This window comes from Scyliorhinus torazame, chromosome 27 (genome assembly GCF_047496885.1).
Source record: "Scyliorhinus torazame isolate Kashiwa2021f chromosome 27, sScyTor2.1, whole genome shotgun sequence".
NCBI lineage: Eukaryota > Metazoa > Chordata > Chondrichthyes > Carcharhiniformes > Scyliorhinidae > Scyliorhinus > Scyliorhinus torazame.
Window position 1 is genome coordinate 23,141,519 of NC_092733.1, and position 21,511 is coordinate 23,163,029.

Sequence of the window (21,511 nt, forward strand, 5' to 3'; positions counted from 1 at the left end):
TTTCACAAGAGCATTCGGAAACATAATTTGACACACAAGGCAGGAGAATGGGAATGGGAAACATATTGTAGTATATATAAATGAGTTGGAGGAAAATGTAACTGGTCTGATTAGTAAGTTTGCAGACGACACAAAGGTTGGTGGAATTGCGGATAGCGATGAGGACTGTCAGAGGATACAGCAGGATTTAGATTGTTTGGCGAGATGGCAGATGGAGTTTAATCCGGACAAATGTGAGGTAATGCATTTTGGAAGGTCTAATGCAGGTAGGGAATATACAGTGAATGGTAGAACCCTCAAGAGTATTGAAAGTCAAAGAGATCAAGGAGTACAGGTCCACAGGTCACTGAAAGGGGCAACACAGGTGGAGAAGGTAGTCAAGAAGGCATACGGCATGCTTGCCTTCATTGGCCGGGGCATTGAGTATAAGAATTGGCAAGTCATGTTGCAGCTGTATAGAACCTTAGTTAGGCCACACTTGGAGTATAGTGTTCAATTGTGGTCGCCACACTACCAGAAGGATGTGGAGTCTTTAGAGAGGGTGCAGAAGAGATTTACCAGAATGTTGCCTGGTATGGAGGGCATTAGCTATGAGGAGCGGTTGAATAAACTCGGTTTGTTCTCACTGGAACGAAGGAGGTTGAGGGGCGACCTGATAGAGGTCTACAAAATTATGAGGGTCATAGACAGAGTGGATAGTCAGAGGCTTTTCCCCGGGGTAGAGGGGTCAATTACTAAGGGGCATAGGTTTAAGGTGAGAGGGGCAAGGTTTAGAGTAGATGTACGAGGCAAGTTTTTTACGCCGAGGGTAGTGGGTGCCTGGAACTCGCTACCGGAGGAGGTGGTGGAAGCAGGGACGATCGTGACATTTAAGGGGCATCTTGACAAATACATGAATAGGATGGGAATAGAGGGATATGGACCCAGGAAGTGTAGAAGATTGTAGTTTAGTCGGGCAGCATGGTCGGCACGGGCTTGGAGGGCCGAAGGGCCTGTTCCTGTGCTGTACATTTCTTTGTTCTTTGTATATCGGCCATGATTGAACAGTGGAGCAAACCCGATGGGCCGAATGGCCTAATTCTGCTCCTCTATCTTGTGGTCTTAACATTTCAAGTACATATGACCCTTCTTCAGAACTGATGAGGGAGAGAAACGCGATGGATTATTATGGTTGGGGGATGGGGCAGAATGGAAGGTCAGGGGTAGGTCAGAGGTAAGGAGAGATTGATAAAGTTGTCATGGGTACAAGACAAAGGAGTGTTAATGGTGCCATTAAGGACTGAAGAAGTACTAACAGACAAACAAAGCTAAGATAGCACATGCCAATATGAGGTCAAAGGAGATCATTGGGAGCAAAACGGAAAACAAAAAATATAATGTAAAGCCTCAGTAAAAGCACTGTGTGTGCTATTGGTCACCACATTATATGAACACAAGAAATAGGAGAAGACCACTCGGCCCATCGAGCCTGCCCTGCCATTCAGTACGATCATGGCTAATCCTGGGCTTTAACTCCCATTTTCCTGCCCACTCCCCATGTCCCTTAATTCCCCAAGAGACCAAAAATCTGTCTGCCCCAGCCTTAAATGTATTCAACGATGGAACATCCACAGATCCACAACCCTTACAAATTTCTCCTCATCTCATTCCTAAATAATCGGCCCCTTATTCCAGAGCTGTGACCTCCGTTAATAGTAACTTAGGTGCAAGGGTAGGCTACACAGCCCCTCAAACCTGCTCCGCCATTCAATGAGATCGATCTGTGGCCTAATTACCTTTGACCCATATCCCTTAATACCTTTGCTTAGACCTCCCCTTGACGAATCCGTGCTGACTCAGTCCTATTATACCTTGCACTTCTATGTACTCCTCATCCTTAATAATGAATTTTAAAATCTAATTTTTATATAAATTTGAAGTGCCCAATTCTTTTTTTCCCAATTAAGAAGCAACTTAGCGTGGCCAATCCACCTACCCTGCACATCTTTTTGGGGTGCGGGAGTGAGTTCCACGCAGACAAGGGGAGAATGTGCAAACTCCACACGGACAGTGACCCGGGATCGGGATCGATCCCGGGGCCCTCAGTGCCATGAGGCAGCAGTGCTAACCACTGCACCACCGTGCCGCCCTTATAGACTCTAAAAGCTTACCAACAACCAAAGTCAGGCTAACCAGCCTACAATTTCCTGTTTTCTGCCTCCCTCCCTTCTTAAACAGCGGTGTTACATTAGCCACTTTCCAGTCCTCTGGGACCCTCCCTGCCTCCAGTGATTCCTAAAAGATCACCGTCAATGCCTCCACAGTCTCCTCAGCTATCTCTTTTAGGACCCTGGGGTGTAGTCGATCTGGTCCAGGTGATTTATCCACCTTCAGACCTTTCAGTTTCCCCAGAGCCTTCTCCTTCGTGATGGCCACTACACTCACCTCTGCCCCCTGATTCTCCCGGAGCTCTGGCATCCCACTGGTGTCTTCCACCGTGAAGACTGATGCAAATTACCCATTCAGCTCCTCTGCCATTTCTTTGTTTCCTATTACTACTTCTCCAGTCACATTTTCCAGTGGTCCTATGTCTATTTTTGGCTCTCTTACCTTTCCAAGAAAAACTTTTGCAACCTTCTTTTGTATTACTAGCTAGCTACACTCCTATTACATCTTCTCCCCCCTTATTGCTTTTTAAGTTGTCCTTTGCTCGCTTTTAAAAGCATCTCAATCCCCTGGCTTCCCACTAATCCTCGCCACATTGTATGCTTTTTCTTTTTCTTTTATGCTGACCTTGACTTCCCTCGTTCTCCCCTTAGCCTGATTCCTCCTCCTTGGGATGAATTTCGATTGTGCCTCCCAAAATGTATCTAACTCAGATTTAAAATGAATAACTGTGCGAGCATCAATTGCCATTTGTGGAAGAGAGTTCCTAACCTCTACTACCTTTTGAGTGTAGATCTGCTTCCTAACATCTCTCCTGAATGGTCTGGTCTTAGTGTTTAGACTATGCCCCAATTCTAGAATCTCCAACCAGTGGAAAGTCTATCTTGATCTACCCGGTCTGTTCCTTTTAATGTTTCGAAGACTTCGAAAGGCCGTATAGAGTTCAGAGATGAGATTCCCAAGTGTATTGCCTAGTCATGCGCGCTGTGCCACAAAAGTAGCTCCTTGGTTCATTGTGGTGATTCACGGGGGTGGGGTTTGGGCGAGGATGCAGGTCCCAAACCCACCTAAGCTGGAACAGAAATTGAACCTGTGCTGTTGCCCTTATTCCGAACTACGCACCTTTCATCTAGCCAGCTGAGCTAACCGCACCTCCCCCTCCACTTCCCCCCGACTGCCGAGTATAGCGAATTAAATATGAAGAAACCCTCCTTAAAAATTGGATCCTCGTTTGTTGCGACGCCGTGTATGGGGTGATATGATTCAAATGGCCAATTCCGAAAGGATCGCGAGCCAGGCCTGGGGGGAGCTCTCTGTTTTCCGGTTGTTGAGGGGGTCATGAATCAACTTAAATGGAACAGAAGGCAGGAGAGACTTATTTTACACAGGGAGTTATGAGGCTGCAGATTGCCGAGTTAGTGGTTCAGGCAGAAATGATGGTAATATTGAAGATACGTGTACTGATGGGAGCGGTACAGTAAATGTGATCAGGATCATGTACTGGGATGGGGGAGGGCAAACACCAACAAGGGCAGGTTTGGGCTGAATGGTCTTTCTCCAATCTGTGTCGCCACTCTGTGAGTCCCAACTCGATATCCTGTTAGCCATGATTAGCTCTTATCGATAAAGCCTCGCCTTCCCCAAGCCACAAAGCAGCAAGGTCAGATTTCCGTTCCCCGTTGACTGTCAGCAAGACCATTTGTAGGGATTCATTGCTCCTAAGTCGCTGAAGAGAGATGTGTGATTGAATCTTTTCATCTTTGCAAGAGTCTACCCTCGAGCCTGCTCCACCGATCAATAAGATCATGGCTGTTCTGATTGTAACCTCCCGCCTACCCCCGATAACCATTCACCCCCTTGCCAGTCAAGAATCTATCCATCTCTGCCGTAAGAGAATTCTGGATGAAATCTGCCAGCCGCAACACGCCTGACTCGGGACATGACGAGGCCCGACAGAGCTCGCTACGCCCCTGCGCGATCCCGTTAGATCTCTCGAGATGTCACGATCTTTGTGGGTTGGATCCAAATCTGCATATTCAAGCGCGCAGTGAGCACACTGGAACATGCACTTGCGGAGTTAGCCAAGGCCTGGGATCTAAGCCCTGCGCCTCGGAGACCCCAGAGCGGGCACCGGTTAGCACTTGTCTCCAACAACGTGGACCGGGCGTGCCGGCACTTGGGGGTGTCTCCCGGGCGATTGGGGACCCCTGGGTGGTCGGGCTCTGGCCAGGGTTGTACCCTGGCACTGCCAGCCTGTCACCCTGGAGTGCCACCCGCGGCAGTGCCATCTGGGTGCCAGCCTGGCATTGCCGGGGTGCTCAGGTCGCACCTCCAGCCTGGCAGGGTCAACTCTTGGCAGGTTGTGAGGCTGCGGTGGGGGGGGGGGGGGTCTTGTGATGAAGCTCAATAGTGCAGGACATGGGACTGAGTGCGGCCTCGGTGGGGCATTCCTCGCCGAGGCCCCGAAATGAAGCAAGCGTCCCGTTCGATAGCAAGTCCGTTCTTGGCGCTGCCATGCCAGGAAACACCCGGCTAACTGCACTCGACACGGGACCCTGTTTCACCTCCATTGAATTGTGTCTTCTGCTTCCACTGGCAAAGAAAATCAATAGCCGTTCAATTCAGGTAAGGTTAGGACTCTGGGGGAGGGGGGGATGCATTGGGGGCTGGCAACGGATTAAAAATCTGGTCAAAAGAATTACTGGAATCACCAGACCATAAGGCGCAGCAGGACTTTCAAAAGGAAATTTTTGGGTGTCAGTTCCAGACCATAGAATGCATGGCAATTGGAGGATATTTTTCCCCCACAGAAAGTGCACCCTCTGGTCCAGGAAATGTACCATTTTGTGGCACTGAGAGGATGGGGCCGGGTGAGCGCCCCGTGCAATTATTAAGATGGCCACTAGGTGGGGTGTGTTTGGCTCATCTTTTTGTTGACTTTGACCTCCGCCCTCACTCTTTAACTATGAATGCCCTCCGAAATGACCTTAGCAAGCCACTGAGATTTTTATTTACAATTAGTTCTCAGGGATGTGCGACCCCTGTCGTTTTCTCATCGTTTTTTAAAAGATTCACTCAGGAGGTGTGGGCGTCGCAGGCTAGGCTCAGCATTTGTTGCCCCATCCCTAATTGCCCTTGAGAAGTGGCGGTGAGCAGCCATCTTGAACCCGCTGCAGTCCATGTGGTGTAGGTACACCCACAGTGCTGTTAGGGAGGGAGTTCCAGGGTTTTGCCCCAGTGACAGTGAAGGAACGGCCGATATATTCCCAAATCAGGATGGTGAGTGACTTGGAGGGGAATCTCCAGGTGGTGGGGTTCCAGGGGTTGAGGGGGGGGGGGGGCACTCGCCGTGCATGGGATCAGCGACCCGGCCGAAATATCCGGAGAGAATTGGGAAATGTGATTTCATAGAACTTACTTCACAGAATTTACAGTGCAGAAGGAGGCCATTCGGCCCATCGAGTCTGCACCAGCCCTTGGAGAGAGCACCCTACCCAAGCCCACACCTCCACCCTATTCCTGTAACCCAGTAACCCCATCCCACCTAGTGGACACTAAGGGGCAATTTAGCGCGGCCAATCCACCTAACCCGCACATCTTTGGACTGTGGGAGGAAACCGGAGCACCCGGAGGAAACCCACGCAGACACGGGGAGAACGTGCAGACTCCGCACAGACAGTGACCCAAGCCGGGAATCGAACCCGGGACCCTGGAGCTGTGAAGCAACTGTGCTAACCACTGTGCTACCGTGCTGCCCTCTCTCCGGAGCGATTGCCTTTCCCGGGTTTCTCCGCCCCTCCCCTCTTTAAAGATGGTGCCCCGATCTCTGTGGAGCCGGTTGCCTGCTCTATCAGACCCCACCCCGCCAGACTGATAGCATAAACCACATCCACTCTTTTTTAAAAATGGCTGAATATCTGGAGAGAAAATGGCTCTGTGCAACTGTACAGTCGCACACCAGCTTACAGTCTGAGCCTGACATTTTGCCAAAAACTGGTAAGACTCCGCCCCAGGTATCTGCTGCCCTTGTCCTCCTCGATGGTAGTGGTCATGGGTTTGGACGGTGTTGTCGAAGGAGGCTGGTGAGTTGTTGCAGTGCATCTTGTAGATGGTACACACGGCTGCCCCTATGCGTCGGCGGTGGAGGGAGTGAATGTTTGTTGTTGGGGTGCCAATCAAGCGGGGCTGCTTTGTCCTGGATGGCGCCGAGCTTCTTGAGTGTTGTTGGAGCTGCACTCATCCAGACACTCCTGACTTATGGCTTTGGGCTGGCACGGTAGCACAGTGGCTAGCCTCGTTGCTTCACAGCGCCAGGGTCCCAGGTTCGATTCCCGGCTTGGGGTCACTGCCTGTGCGGAGTCTGCACGTTCTCCCCGTGTCTGCGTGGGTTTCCTCCGGGTTCCTCCCACAAGACGTGATGCTAGGTAATTTGGACATTCTGAATTCTCCTTCCGTGTACCCGAACAGGCGCCGGAATGTGGCGACTAGGGGCTTTTCACAGTAACTTTTTTGAAGTGTTAACGTAAGCCTACTTGTGACAATAATAAAGATTATTATTATTTGGGGAGTCAGGAGGTGAGTTGTTCACCGCAGAAGTCCAAGGCTCTGTATGGCTGGGTCCAGTTCAGTCAATGGTAACCGCCCCAGGATGTCAATGGATCAGGTACAGGACAAACGTGTCACACGCTCCCTCCTGCAAGACTCTTGTGGTCTTTGTAGCTCGCTTGCAATTTGGAGGACTCTGATTGCGATGTCCGGTGTGGAACTGGCGCTTGCAGATCTGAAATATCCCAGACTCTGTGCCAAATGATGTATGGTTGTTAATCGGGCTTAGATCTGGGCAAACCTGTCGGCAGAGATGGAGGGAATGATGGGAGCACCCATTGGCGGTGATTTATATCTAAGGTGACCCAAGTCAAGAGTGAGTTATGGTCAGTGCGAAGTTTGGCATGTAAGCCATGTCCCACAGGTTTTGACACTGTGCTCTATTTACAGTAAGTGTTAAAGGTTAATTAGACAAAGGTGTAAAAATGTCAGGTTTAATGATGCACGATACTCCTTTGTGGATTGGTTCTAGTGGAGCTGAAGGCAGGGAAGTGCTAATTAACTTATAAAAATATAGTACGGATTTTCTTTTTCTGGCTCCTTCTCTCTGCTCCAAGTCCTTCACTTGGAAATCTTTCAGTATCTCCATGACTGTTCTTTCCTTCAGCTTGCGAGGAAAGAAATATTTGCGTTTATATAGCACCTCTTCACGGAGTCAGAGTTTAGTCACTGTTGCAATGTGGAAACACAGTAGCCAATTACCACTCACTTTGCCCTCTGACAGTGCCAGGATTACACTGGGAGCATCCGGTTAGGTGACTGTGTTCTTGTCCTTGAAATAGAATTATAGAATCCATACAATGCAGAAGGAGGCCATTCAGCCCATCGAGTCTGCACCAAACCTCTGAAAGAGGACCCCACCTAGGCCCACTCCCCCCGCCCTATCCCCGCAACCCCACCTAACCTGTTAGCAATGTTAGCATGTCCAATCCACCTATCATGGGCATCTTTGGACTGTAGGAGGAGACCGGAGAACCCGGAGGAAACCCACGCAGACACAGGGAGAAAGTGCAGATTCCACACAGACAGTCCCAAGGCCGGGCTTGAACCCGAGCCCCTGGTTCCGTGAGGCAGCAGTGCTAACCACCGTGCTACTGTGTCGCCCCGGACTTGAGCCTTTCGCTTTCTGGCTGAGAGGCAAAACGCTGCTACCCACGGAGCCAACGCTGTGACATTCGGGTCGGGATTCTCCCGCCGTTGGGATTCTCTGCTCCCGTCGGCAGCGCAGCCCCGCCCGTGGGCTTCCCGGTGGCGTGCAGGTGTCCGCAGTGGGGAAATCCCATTGACGAGCGGTGGGAACGGAGAATTCCTCCGCCAGCGAACAGCGCGTCGCTGAGAAACATGCGGCTGGGGGGCAGGAGAATCTAGCCCTCGGGTGACGTCGGGGATCCAGACGGTGAGTGAGGACGCACAATCACAAGCGAGAGGGATTTGCCTCGACCCTTATCACGCCTGTGATTTCTGCGAGTTTGACAAATATCCGTTTAGCAACAGGGGCAGCAGCAACCTTTTACTGTGAGTGAAGGGCGGCGCAGTGGTTAGCACTGCTGCCTCACGGTGCCAAGGTCCCGGGTTCGATTCTGGGTCACTGTCCGTGTGGAGTTTGCACATTCTCCCCGTGTCCGCGTGGGTTTCGCCCCCACAACCCAAAGATGTGCAGGGTAGGTGGATTGACCACGCTAAATTGCCCCTTAATTGGAAAAAATGAATTGGGTAGTCTAAATTTATAAAGAAAAACTGTGAGTGCAGCTGGAAAGTTACGGGAACAGCGTTTGTAAGTACAATACTAATTTAAGTGAGCATGGTACCGATGTTTGTAAGCTATCGATGGCAAAGTGTTTGTAAGTACTGATTTAACGTAAGGGGGGCAGGGTACCGATGTTCAAACGTTTATCAATGTCACAGTAAACTGTAACATCACAGTTGTGAGCCTTATACGTTTTCTCCACCCGGACAACCTTAGCTTCAGGAGTATAAGGTTCACATGCCGTCAGGAGCATTAGCCCAGGTGGGCTGCCCCAGTCTCTGAAGTAGGCCTTGAACCCACCACCTTCTGGCTTAGGCGAGAGATTGTTACCCAATGAGCTGTGGCATTTCAGAACTCGGCACTGAGTTTTCTGAGGACTATCAGCATCTTCCAGAAACCGAACTGGACCAGCCATTTAGGTACTGTGCCTACCAGAGCAGGCCAGAGGCTGGGAATCCTGCAGCCAATAAGTCGCTCCCTAAAACCTGTCCACCATCTACAAGGCACAAGTCAGGAGTGTAGAATACTCCCCACTTGCCTGGATGAGCGCAGCTCCAACAACACTCCAGAAGCTCAACACTATTCGGGACAAAGCAATCCACCTAATTTTTTTTAAAAAATAACTTTTATTCAAATGTTCACAAAATATCAACAACAAAATACAGAAAGAAAAGAACAACCCCCACCCCCGGTATACATAAATAATAAATTAACAGCCAGCATCAACACAAAAGCAAATATACACGTCCACTCACGGAAAACGAACAACCCCCCCCCGGGTTGCTGCTGGTCATCTTCTAACCAGTCCACCTAATTGACACCCCTTCCATAAACATTCAAACCCTCCACCCCCGATGCACAGTTGCAACCGTGTGTACTATAGTAGTGTAAGGCTCCTTATACTACTATCTAGAAGGATCAGATACCTGGGAACACCACCACCTGGATGTTCCTGTCCAAGCCAAATATATCGGCTTCACTGTCGCCGAGTCAAAATTCTGGAATTCCCTCCCTAACAGCACGGTGGGCGTGCCTACACCTCCGGGACTGCAGCGGCTCAAGAAGGCGGCTCACCACCACCGCCTCAAGGGGCAATTAGGGATGGGCAACACATGCAGGCCTAGCCGGCGACGCCCACATCCCACGAATGAATAAAACGAAAGGAGACTGGATATGTGGAATGGGTAGCGTGAGCCCGACCGTCCAGCCCTCAATATACACACACACACACACATACACACACACACACACACACACACACACACGTCGTTTGTCGGGATTGGTTAGAAGGGTAAGAGCTTTACTTTCCTCTTTCATTTCTCTTGGTTGCTGAGGACAGTAGGAAACTTGCCCTCACTGATATATCAGAATCGCAGAATAATACAGTGCAGAGGAGGCCCTTCGGCCCATCGAGTCTGCACCGACGCATGAAAAACACCTGACCTGCCCACCTAATCCCATTTGCCACCACTTGGCCCATAGCCTAGAATGTTGTGACGCGCCAAGTGCTCATCCAGGTACTTTTTAAAGGATGTGAGGCTACCCGCCTCTACCCCCCTCCCAGGCAATGCGTTCCAGACCGTCACCACCCTCTGGGTAAGATCGTTTTCCCTTAAATCCCCCCTAAAACCTCCTACCGCTGACCTTGAACTTGCATCCCCCTCGTGACTGACCCTTCACCTAAGGGGAACAGCTGCTCCCTATCCACCCTGTCCAGGCCCCTCATAATCTTGCACACCTCGATCAGGCCGCCCCTCGGTCTTTCTGCTCCAGCGAAAACAACCCAAGCCTCTCCAAAACTCTTCATAACTTAAATGTTCCATCCCAGGAAACATTCCGGTGAATCGCCTCTGCACCCCCTCCGGTGCAATCACATCCTTCCTATAATGTGGCGACCAGAATTGCACACAGTGCTCCAGCTGTGGCCTCACCAAAGTTCTATACAACTCCAACATGACCTCCCTGCTTGTGTAATCTATGCCTCGATTGATGAAGGCAAGTGTCCCAGATGCCTTTTTCACCACCGTGTTAACCTGCCCTTCCGCCTTCAGAGATCTATGGACAAACACGTCAAGGTCCCTTTGTTTCTTGGAACTTCCCAGTGTCGGGCCATTCATTGAATACTTCCTTGTCGCATTTGTCCTTCCAAAGTGTATCACCTCACACTTTCAGGGTTAAATTCCATCTGCCATTCTCTGCCCATTTGCCCAACCCGTCTATATCTTCCTGTAACCCAAGAAACTCAACCTCACTGTTAACCACCCGGCCAATCTTTGTGTCATCCGCAAACTTAGTCATCTATGTTGTTTATATAAATGACAACAACAGGGGTCCCAGCACGGATCCCTGTGGGATACTGGCTTCTGGTCACTAAAGCAGCCGTCTGCCTTCACCTGAAGCCCACATTCCTGATGGGTTCTCAATGTGACGTCTCCAGATTTGGCTGCCGCCTCTCGACCTGCTGGTGCTACACTAAATCTGTGTTTTTGTTTCTCCGTTCAATATTCAGTCGCCCTCCCGTGCGTCAGCAGAAGCGAGCAAGGAGGCAGCCGCAAGGCACTCTGGGCAGAAAGACGACCCCAGAGCTGGAGTGGTACCATTGGCAAAGCCCACTTGAAGTATCTTCGGAATTGACTCGGGCGCGCTTCCCGTCGACGATCCGGTCAGCCGCTCCGCGTTCCGGACCACGGTCTGAGGTTTGAGCCAATCGACGATGCACTCCAGAGGAAGGACTTTTATTTCCCCGGCGACAGAAAATGCTGGAAACACTCAGTGGATCATCTGTGGGGAGAGAAAACGGAGTTAGCGTCTTGGGTTGACGGCCCCTCTTGCGGGCGGGACGGAGAAGTCAGCGGACAACAGGAAAAAACAAGTCCGTTGAGCTCGGGCGGGAATTCTCGGCCCCAGAGCAGGCGTGACCAGAAAGTCCCGCGTGATGACTCTGTTTCTCTCTCCACTGGCCTGCTGAGTATTTCCAGGATTTTCCATTTTTATTTCAGGATTTCCAGCATCTCCAGTATTTTGCTCTTTTTTTTAAAACTCCTATGGCACCTCCCATGACCCCGGGATGCCCCGAAGCACTTAACGGTTGACAAAGTACTTTGCAAGTGTAGGAAACGCGGTGCCAATTTGTGCGCAGGAAGCTCCCCTTCAAACGGCGGTGTGACGATGACTCGATCGTCTCTTTGTATAATGTCGATGGAGGGTGAAATATGGTCGCCAAGAAACCACGGAGAACTCCCCTGTTCTTCCTTAAAATAGTGCTGGGAGGCCGGATTGAGCCTCGGAAGACAGCACCTCTGGCAGTGCGGCATCCCTTGATGGTTGTGTTAGAATGTCTGCCAAAACTATGTGCTCAAGCCTCTTGGGTGAGATATTCTAGCTCTGAGGCGCTGAGGCCTAATGTTTAAAATGGAGGTTGCCTTTTTTGGGCCACATTTGGATAGAAATTGTCTCTGTGGCCGAGATCGTCCAGTCCCGCCGATGGTGCACCTCCGCCTCGAATTTTCCGAGGCGGATTCAATGGGAAATCCCATTGACAACAGCGGGACCAGAAGATCAGGCCAATACCGGGCCACCTCCCACTGCCGCGATACATGTCGCGGGGAGGCCAGAGAATCCCGCTCTGTATTTTTTTAACCCAGGTGAAATTTCCCTTATTGTCCTTCGAAGTGAGTTCCACTTGGGGGGGAAAAAAATGGAATCCAATCGTTGCAAAGCTTGTGGTCAGATTTTTCTCCTCTCAATAGTTGAATGACTAACTTGTGCAAACAAACCTTTGCCATTGTACACTTGGTCAATGGTAGGCTGGATACTGAGGCAGTTCATCCAAGAGGTATAACCTGATCCCGAACCAGTGACCTCTACTAGAAATACAGGCAGACATCATGGGGAAGGCAGTGGCATAGTGGTGCTGTCACTGGACTAGTAATCTAGGGACCCAGAGTAATGCTGTGGGGATCCGGGTTCGAATCCCATCAAGGCCGATGGTGACTTCAATAAAAATCTGGAATTAAAATTTCGAAACTATTGTTGTAAGAAGCCATCTGGTTCTATTGTCCCTTTAGGGAAAGAAAGGAATCTGCAGTCCTTAACCTGGTCTGGCCTACATGTGACTCCAGACCCTTTAATAGACTCTCTAAGGCCATCTGCGGTCAAGGGCAGTTGCTAGCAATGCCCATATCCCATGAAAAGATTTGGCTTAGCTGTGATGCACCCTTGGTCGAACAGCTTCAATACCAGGTGTGGTGAATTAGTTGAGGTAAGAAATCAGTATTAGTCAGGAAATGGTGTTGGGGAAACTGATGGGAGTGAAGGCTGATAAATCCCCAGGGCCTGATAATCTTCATCCCAGCGTACATAAAGAAGTGGCTCGAGAACTAGTGGATGCATTGGCGGTCACCTTCCAGGATTCTATAGGCTCTGGAACAGTTCTTGCAGATTGGAGGGTAGCTAATGTAACTCTACTATTTAAAAAGGGAGGCAGAAAGAAAACAGGGCATTGTTAACCAGCCAACCTGACATCGGGGGTGGGGAAAATTCTACAGTCCATGATAAAAGAGATAATAACTGAGCATTTGGAAAACAGAGGCAGGATCGGACGGAATCAGCATGGATTTATGAAGGGGAATTCATGTTTGACAAATCTACCGGAATTCTTGGAGGATGTAACCAGTAGAGTTGCTTATTGTCACAAGTAGGCTTCAAATGAAATTACTGTGAAAAGCTCCGAGTCGCCACATTCCTCCGCCTGTTGGGGAGGCTGGTACGGGAATTGAACCTGCGCTGCTGGCCTGCTTGAAAAGCCAGCTATTTAGCCCAGTGTGCTAAACCAGCCTCCTGTAACTAGTAGAGTTGATGAGGGTGGGCTAGTGGATGTGGTTTATTTGGACTTTCAGAAGTCCCTTATAAGAGTTAAAATTAAATGTAAAGTTAAAGTGCATGCAATTGGGGCTAGTGTATTGAGATGGATCGAAAACTGGTTGGCAGACAGGAAACAAAGATTAGGAATAAAGGGGTCTTTTTCCAAATGGCAGGTAGTGACTAGTGGGGTACCGCAAGGATCAGTGCTAGAACCCCAGCGATGGTGGCGGCATGCGGCACAGTGGTTAGCACTGGGACTGCGGCGCTGAGGAGCCGGGTTCAAATCCCGGCCCTGGGTCACTGTCCGTGTGGAGTTTACAAATTCTCCCCGTGTCTGCGTGGGTTTCACCCCCACAACCTAACGATGTGCATGTTAGGTGGATTGGTACGTTAAATTGCCTCTTAATTGGGAAAAAAATAATAATAATTGGGTACTCCAAATAAAAAAAAAACAACAGAACCCCAGCTATTCACAATATATATTAATGATTTAGATGAGGGAACTAAATGTAATATCTCCAAATTTGCAGATGACACCAAGTTGGGTGGGAGGGTGAGCTGTGAGGAGGATGCAGAGATTCTTTAGTGTGATTTGGACAAGTTGAGTGAGGGGACAAATGCATGGCAGATGCAGCATAATGTGGATAAATGTGGGGTTATCCACTTGGTAGCAAAAACAGGAAGGCAGATTACTATCTGAATGGCTATAAATTTAAATAAGGGAGCGTGCAACAAGACCTGGGTGTCCTCGTACACCAGTCACTGAAAATAAGCATGCAGATGCAGCAGGCCGTAAAGAAGGTAAATGGTATATTGGCCTTCATAGCGAGAGGATTCACATTCAGGAGCAGGGAGAGGGGATCTCATAGAAACCTATAAAATTCTAACAGGACTAGACAGGGTAGATGCAGAAAGGATGTTTCCGATGGTGCGGGGTGTCCAGAACCAGGGGTCACAATCTGACGATACGGGGTAGACCATTTAGGACTGATGTGAGGAGAAATTTCTTCACCCAGAGAGTGGTGGGCCTGTGGAACCATAGAAATTAGTTCAGGCCAAAACATTGTATGTTTTCAACAAGCAGTTAGATACACGACTTCGGGCTAAAGGGATCTAAGGATGTAAGAGGAAGGCTGGATCAGGCTATTGAGTTGGATGAACAGCCATGACCATAATGAATGGTGTAGCAGGCCTGAATGGCCTCTTCCTGCCTCTATGTAACAGAACTCAAAAAATAGGAAATGCTCGGCAGGTCAGTCAGCCTCTGGAGAGGAGGAAGGAGGAGGTGGAGGTTAACATTTCAAGTTGTTAACTTTTTTTCAAAGGCCACCTAGACACTGTAGCCTTAAAGAAACACACGTTTGCACTTTGGCAACAATACCTTTGTGTTTCGCATCTTTCTATTCGGAGGAAACATTGTATCCTCTGACCTTTAGAGCAGCGCAGAGGGAGATCTGCTTGCAATATGTCTGAAAATCGGTCACATTGTTCTGCTGCACTTGAAGCATTGGTAGCCAGTGCTAGCCTCCCGTAAGCACGAGAAAATAGGCAGCCATTTGAGACGAGGTAAGAATGACGGCAGCTATGAGAGAATCCGGTGTAGGCTGAAGATGCTCGTTAGTCTCTTAGAGCCGTGAAGGTTTACAAAATGATGAGGGGAAGACATCGAGTGGACAGGATGAAATTGTTTCCCTGGGTGGAGAATTCGAGAACCAGGGGACATCGATTCAAGACAAGTCGCAGAAGGTGGAGAGGGGACATGAGGAATAACATTTTTACACAGAGGGCAGTGGGAGTCTGGAACTCGCTGCCCGAGTTGGTGGTGGAGGCAGAGACCCTAAACTCTTTTTAAAAAGTACCTGGATCTGCACCGTAAATGCTGTAACTACAGGGTTATAGACCGGGGGCAGGAAGTTGAGATTAAATAATTTAATAATCTTTATTGTCACAAGTAGGCTTACATTAACACTGCAATGAAGTTACTGTGAAAAGCCCCGAGTCGCCACATTCCGGCGCCTGTTCAGGTACACAGAGGGAGAATTCAGAATGTCCAATTCACCGAACAAGCACGTCTTTCGGGACTTGTGGGAGGAAACCGGAGCACCCGGAGGAAACCCACGCCGACACAGGGGGAACGTGCAGTCTCCGCACAGACGGTGACCCAAGCTGGGAATCGAACCCGGGACCCTGAAGCAGTGAAGCAACAGTGCTACCGGGCGCCTGGGTGTCCTCGGGCTGGCATGGACAAGATGGGCAGAATGGCCTCCTTCAGTGCTCTTAACTTTTCTATGATTCTAGGTGTTGAAAATACTGAGAGGGTTCAATGGAGCCACTGGGCACCGCTTCCCACTGCGTGTCGGTGACCAGATTTAAGATGATTAGCGAGAGAACCGGAGAGGAGATGGGGAATTTTCATGGTTCTTTGTTGTTAAGGGGATTCTCTGGCCTCGCCACAGCGAATGGGAGATTTGGCTGAGCGCCAAACTCTCCTTCCTTGCGAGCGGCGGAGGCAGGGCCGCAACGCAACAGGGAATTCCTGCCAATGTCTGGAACCCACTGCCTGAAAATGCTGTATTGGGAATCGTTTCAATAATAGGCTTCCAAGGGGAATTCGGGTATGTACAATACTGAAAAATGGGGAAAATAAATCATCAGGGCTGAGATCAGGGAAGGGAGGGGGATGGGACCATCTGGATAGACCTTTCAATGGGCTGCCGCAGCCCTTTGAACCCAATAGTCATCTCTGGGTTAACGTTGGAAGTGGGTGTGGTTAGCACTGTTGCTGCACAGCTCCAGGAAACCGGGTTCGATTCCCGACTTGGGTCACTGTCCGTGCGGAGTCTGCATGTTCTCCCCGTGTCTGCGTGGGTTTCCTCCGGTTTCCTCCTACAGGTCCCGAAAAAGGTGCTTGTTAGGTGAATTGGACATTCTGAATTCTTCCTCCGTGTGCCCGAACAGGTGCCAGAGTGTGGTGACTAGGGGATTTTTACAGTAACTTCATTGCAGTGTTAATGTAAGCCTACTTGTGACATCAATAAAGATTGTTATTAGGGGGATCTGAGCGCATATAAAAACTGTTCACCCTGAGTCGTTGGAGGGGGGGGGGGGAAATGAGAGGAATCTATGCCGTTGCTCTGTAGCCTCTGAAATAAAGCTGAGTTAAGAAAGAGACTGGCCTCCGATTCATCCGTTCCTCAGTCTGTGACCTGTGCGATTGGCATTCTGTGCTGAGTAATGCCACGAGAATTGGTGATGTGGTAAACAGCGAGGAGGAAGGCCTTAGATTGCAGGGCGACATAGACGGGCTGGTCAGACGGGCAGAACAATGGCAAATGCAATTTACCCCTGAAAAGTGTGAGGTGATGCATCTTGGGAGGACTAACAAGGCAAGGGAAATATACAGTGAGCGGTCGGACACTAGGAAGTACAGAGGACCAGAGGAATTCATGTCCATAGATCCCTGAAGGCAGCAGGACATGGAGATAACGTGAGTAAGAAGGCAGATGGGATACTTGCCTTGATAAGCTGACGCATAGAAGATAAGAGCAGGGAGGTTATGATGGAGCTGTATAAAATGCTCATGAGACCACAGCTGGAGTATGTGTGCAGTTCTCGTCGCCACACTATAGGAAGGATGTGATTGCACTGGAGAGGGTGCAGAGGAGATTCACCAGGATGCTGCCTGGGTTGGAGCGTTTCAGCTTTGAAGAGAGGCTGGTCAGGCTGGGGCTGTTCTCCTCCGAGCAGAGAAGGCCGAGGGGGGACCTGATCGAGGTGTACAAAATTATGACGGACAGAGATAGGGTGAAGAGGAAGAAACTTCTCATCTTAGCATAGGGGGCATAGATTTAAGGTAAGGGGAAGGGGGTGTAGAGGGGATTTGAGGGGAAACCTTTTCACCCAGAGGGGGGTGGGAATCCGGAATTCGCTGCCTGATAGGGTGGGAGAGGCGGGAACCCTCACAACGCTCAAGGAGTATTTAGATGAGCACTTTAAGCGCCATGGCTCGCAAGGATACGGACCGAGAGCTGGAATACGGGATTAGAATATTTCATAGAATTTACAGTGCAGAAGGAGGCCATTCGGCCCATCGAGTCTGCACCGGCTCTTGGAAAGAGCACCCTACCCAAGCCCACACCTCCACCCTATCCCCGTAACCTAGTAACCCCACCCAACTCTAAGGGCAATTTTGGACACTAAGGGCAATTTAGTATGGCCAATCCACCTAACCTGCACATCTTTGGACGGTGGGAGGAATCAGGAGCACCCGGGGGAAACCCACGCGCACACCGGGGAGAACGTGCAGAGTCCGCACAGGCAGTGACCCAAGCCGGGAATCGAACCTGGGACCCTGGAGCTGTGAAACCATTGTGCTAACCACTATGCTACCGTGCTGCGCTTGATGGCTGGCGCAGACACGGTGGGCTGAAGTGCCTCTTTCTGTGCTGTAAAACTCTATGACTCTAATGTCTGCACCCTGCATGACTTCATAAAGAGGCACTTTATTGTGTTCTTTTTTTGGAGAGAGAGAGGAATTGTGGGATATGTTGGGAGGAAAAGGAAATGGGCTGGTAGGCCCGAGCGCGAGGGTTGTTCGGCCGAAAGGGAATTCTGACGATCTCAATGTTTTGTCTTCCAGCCGCAAAGGAACTGCGATCGTAAAGTGTAAACCACTTTGCGAAGGGGCCCCAGCTGCTTCATCACTTCAATGGAGAAGAGTAGTAACCAGGAACTAATAGCATGGGACGAGGAAATGCAGACCAATGTCAACAAGGGGTTTTGCAGCCCAGATGATGTTCTGAATCTGTCTGGTGATCAGGTGGACAATGTCGGGCCTCCATGCCACGCTTCAGGAGGCGAGGCCAACACCGGTTTTGGCCGTTATGTGAGCGGCCGGGAGGAGAGACGCGAGCAACCCCTCCGTGCCGAGAGCGAGATGGGTGCCGACCATCCGATGAGGGCTCCTCTGAGCTTGGGGGCAAAGATGGAATACGAAAGCCCGTTTGTGGACTCCTCTCCTGGCGGTGAACCAGTCAGTCCGCCAGAGCAGCACGCCAACCTTGGGCAGGCAGAAGCAACAGGCTCCGGAGAGGGACCAGTCGTCACCGAGCTTGGGCATGTCCCTACACACTCCGCCCTCCCTGAGGACTTGAGGACTCCTGCTGAGAATGCGGGCGACCATATGAGCGTGAGTTCTTTTTCCTCTTGCCTGCCAGAGACTATTTTAGATGGGATAAACATGAACGTGTCAGAAGTAGGAGGCCCAGGGTTGTTGGCAACTTATACCCAAAAGGAGCAGGGCATCCATACGGCAAATACCGTTCAGAGCACTGCCGTTGGTCAAATATTGTATGGCTTCGATTTAGCATGTGAACGAGATGGAGACCAATATACGTCCTTGGACCAGTTGACGTACGAGTACGATGTGGCTTGTGAAGAGGAGGAGGTGCAGTATACTTCGTTAGACCCCGTTTCCTACAGCTTTGATGTATCCTGCGAGGCTGATGATGATTTGAACACTTCGGTCGATCCGATGTCGTACGAGTTTGAAGTGTCTTGCACAAGAGACGACGATGAGATGGTCTGTTTTAGCCAAAGCGCCCTCGACAGTGGCAAAACCGCAGACGCTCCGGCCCCAGGTACCGACAACGGAAAGGCTATCAATGATGCGCACTGCGCTCTCCCGTCATGGGCTGACGCAGAGCTGGTCGTCGGGCCACTTGGGCATCAAACCAATGCCGGGTGCTCTGCCGCTGTTTCGCCCTTGAGGAACGAAGGCAGCTGCAAGAAGGTGGCCGTGACTGAGATTCCTGTCGACATTCCTGGAGACCAAATGCCGCCGATGAAAGAGGTTCATCGAACGGAACAAGCTCTGGCAAGTTTGGGGAAGGATTGTATTCCTGGTAAGTCAAAAGGATGCATTGCAGAATTTGCTTGGTGTACATTCACACCTGCCAGAGCGGGCATGTCTTGTCTTGTAGCCAACAGTGGACATGCCCGATGCCGTTACCAGCAGTACGAAATATCTCCCTTCGTTTTGTTTGGGGTTTTTTCCTTTCAGTCCTTTCCCGCCCACCCCACTCCCACAGTCTTGCATTAGTAGATACAGAATACCGCCCGCTTTCGCCACGCCATTATGCTTGCCTAGTCATATGAGCGTTGGCTGCAGAGAACATGACAGCCCTGGATCCCGTTCACCCTGATATCTAAACCAGGCACGGCCGGATGGCAGTGCCGAGAGAGAGCTGGGACTGTACATCCTTTCCCTTTGTAATTAGGAGACGGGCGGAGACCTTCTATTATAGCCCAAGCTGAGATTGGCCAATTCACTGTGGGCGCCTGTCCGGTCTAGGGCCCAGCTGCTAGAACACATTGAACTATTGGAGAAAACAATCGTAAGGATTGGTCGTTCTGAGAGATGACGGTCCCTATCAGTGGCAGGAGTGCTCCCTGACTGGGGAAATGATCACATTATTTGAAGGTAAGTGGATCACCAGATAAGGGCAGCACGGTAGCACAGTGGTTAGCACAATTGCTTCACAGCTCCAGGGTACCAGGTTCGATTCCGGCTTGGGTCACTGTCTGTGTGGAGTCTGCACATCCTCCCCGTGTGTGCGTGGGTTTCCTCCGGGTGCTCCGGTTTCCTCCCACAGTCCAAAGATGTGCAGGTTAGGTGGATTGGCCATGATAAATTGCCCTTAGTGTCCAAAATTGCCCTTAGTGTTGGGTGGGGTTACTGGGTTATGGGGATAGTGTGGAGGTGTGGACCTTGGGTAGGGTGCTCTTTCCAAGAACCGGTGCAGACTCGATGGGCCGAATGGCCTCCTTCTGCACTGTAAATTCTATGATAACACTTCCCATGTGATCTCCTGGACTGGTTCCAAGCATCAGGTCGAATTTTCCAGAGTTGTGTTTTTTACCCCCGCCGGTATTGGTTGTTTTTTCCTTTTTGCATCTCTCAGGGGATCACCTAGCTGCGAGAGGTTGTACGAGATATTAACCACGTCCTAAGATCCCCGTTGAGACCGATAACGTTTTGAACCGCTGGACAAAGCTGTCACTTCTTTAAAACTTTTACTGTAACAAACCAACTAAAATCAAAAGTTAAATGTCACTTTAAGTAATCAATACAGCTTAGATACGCCTCATGCCATTACAAGAACTCGCATGATGTCAGGCACATAAGCAATATCACATGAAATCTCACAGTCTTTCCATCTCAGCCTTTGTTTTTGGGGGATCTCTCGCTCCCCATCCAATAGTTCAGGTCTGTGAGTTGCCTTGCTCAATTCAATACCTTGCCTTGCAGCTGTATCCTGTCCAAAGTCCCCTGACACGATTACCATTGACAAGACACACAACCAAGAGTCCCCTCTCACTTTGGTCACAACAGTCCTGGTGGCAGAGAAGCCAAAGAGACTCCTTTTTCTGGCAACAGTGAGATAGAAACACTGGGTATGGTCCAATCCCCAGTCCCTCAACTCTCTTGCCATTCCTCCCTTCAGTATTCTGTCCTTTCCACGGCCTCCGATCTATTCTCAGAACCCTGCATCAACATCAGGATGCATAGATACATAGAACATGCAGTGCAGAAGGAGGCCATTCGGCCCATTGAGTCTGCACCGACCCACTTAAGCCCTCACTTCCACCCTATGCCCATAACCCAATAACCCCTCCTCATCTTTTTGGACACTTAAGGGCAATGTAGCATGGCCAATCCACCTAACGTCTTTGGAGTGTGGGAGGAAACTGGAGCTCCCGGAGGAAACCCATGCAGACACGGGGAGAACAGACAGTCACCCAGCGGGGAATCGAACCTGGGACCCTGGCGCTGTGAAGCCTCGGTGCTTGCCACGTGTGCTACCGTGCTGCCCTAGGTTTAGGATCTGTCCTAAAACTACCAAACAGGAAACTGTTCCATTTGGGGAGAACCTTGCTTATTTCCTCTTCATACGAACAGTGTGTTCTGAAATGCCAAACAGGGAAAATAGGCTAACCCATCCCCACTGCAATTAGCTTTCTATTTACCCTTTGCTCCTTCGCTGTTCATTCCCCCATGGAAACACATTGGGCATTTCTTGGGACCCAGTAATGGGTGAGGCAGTATCCAGAGGACAGACGTTTAAGATAATTGGCAAAACAACCAGAGGT

At 50.1% G+C, this 21,511-nt stretch overlaps 1 protein-coding gene across 12 annotated transcripts in view; it reads left to right on the forward strand.

Moving 5' to 3' along the window:
• The window catches only part of LOC140403303 (uncharacterized), a 215,796-nt gene that overhangs the window by 49,221 nt on the left and 145,064 nt on the right, over positions 1 to 21,511 (forward strand). For 8 of the 12 annotated variants that reach the window (XM_072491137.1, XM_072491136.1, XM_072491133.1 and 5 more), the window contains exon 3: positions 18,000 to 19,263. The exons of 3 other annotated variants lie outside the window; for them this stretch is intronic. In XM_072491137.1, the coding sequence (XP_072347238.1) occupies positions 18,069 to 19,263 (1,195 nt within the window). In that variant the 5' untranslated portion in view covers positions 18,000 to 18,068. Of the gene's footprint in view, positions 1 to 11,006; positions 11,194 to 17,999; positions 19,264 to 21,511 lie in introns of all 12 variants that reach the window. One more of the 12 variants, XM_072491126.1, reaches the window with a different exon arrangement.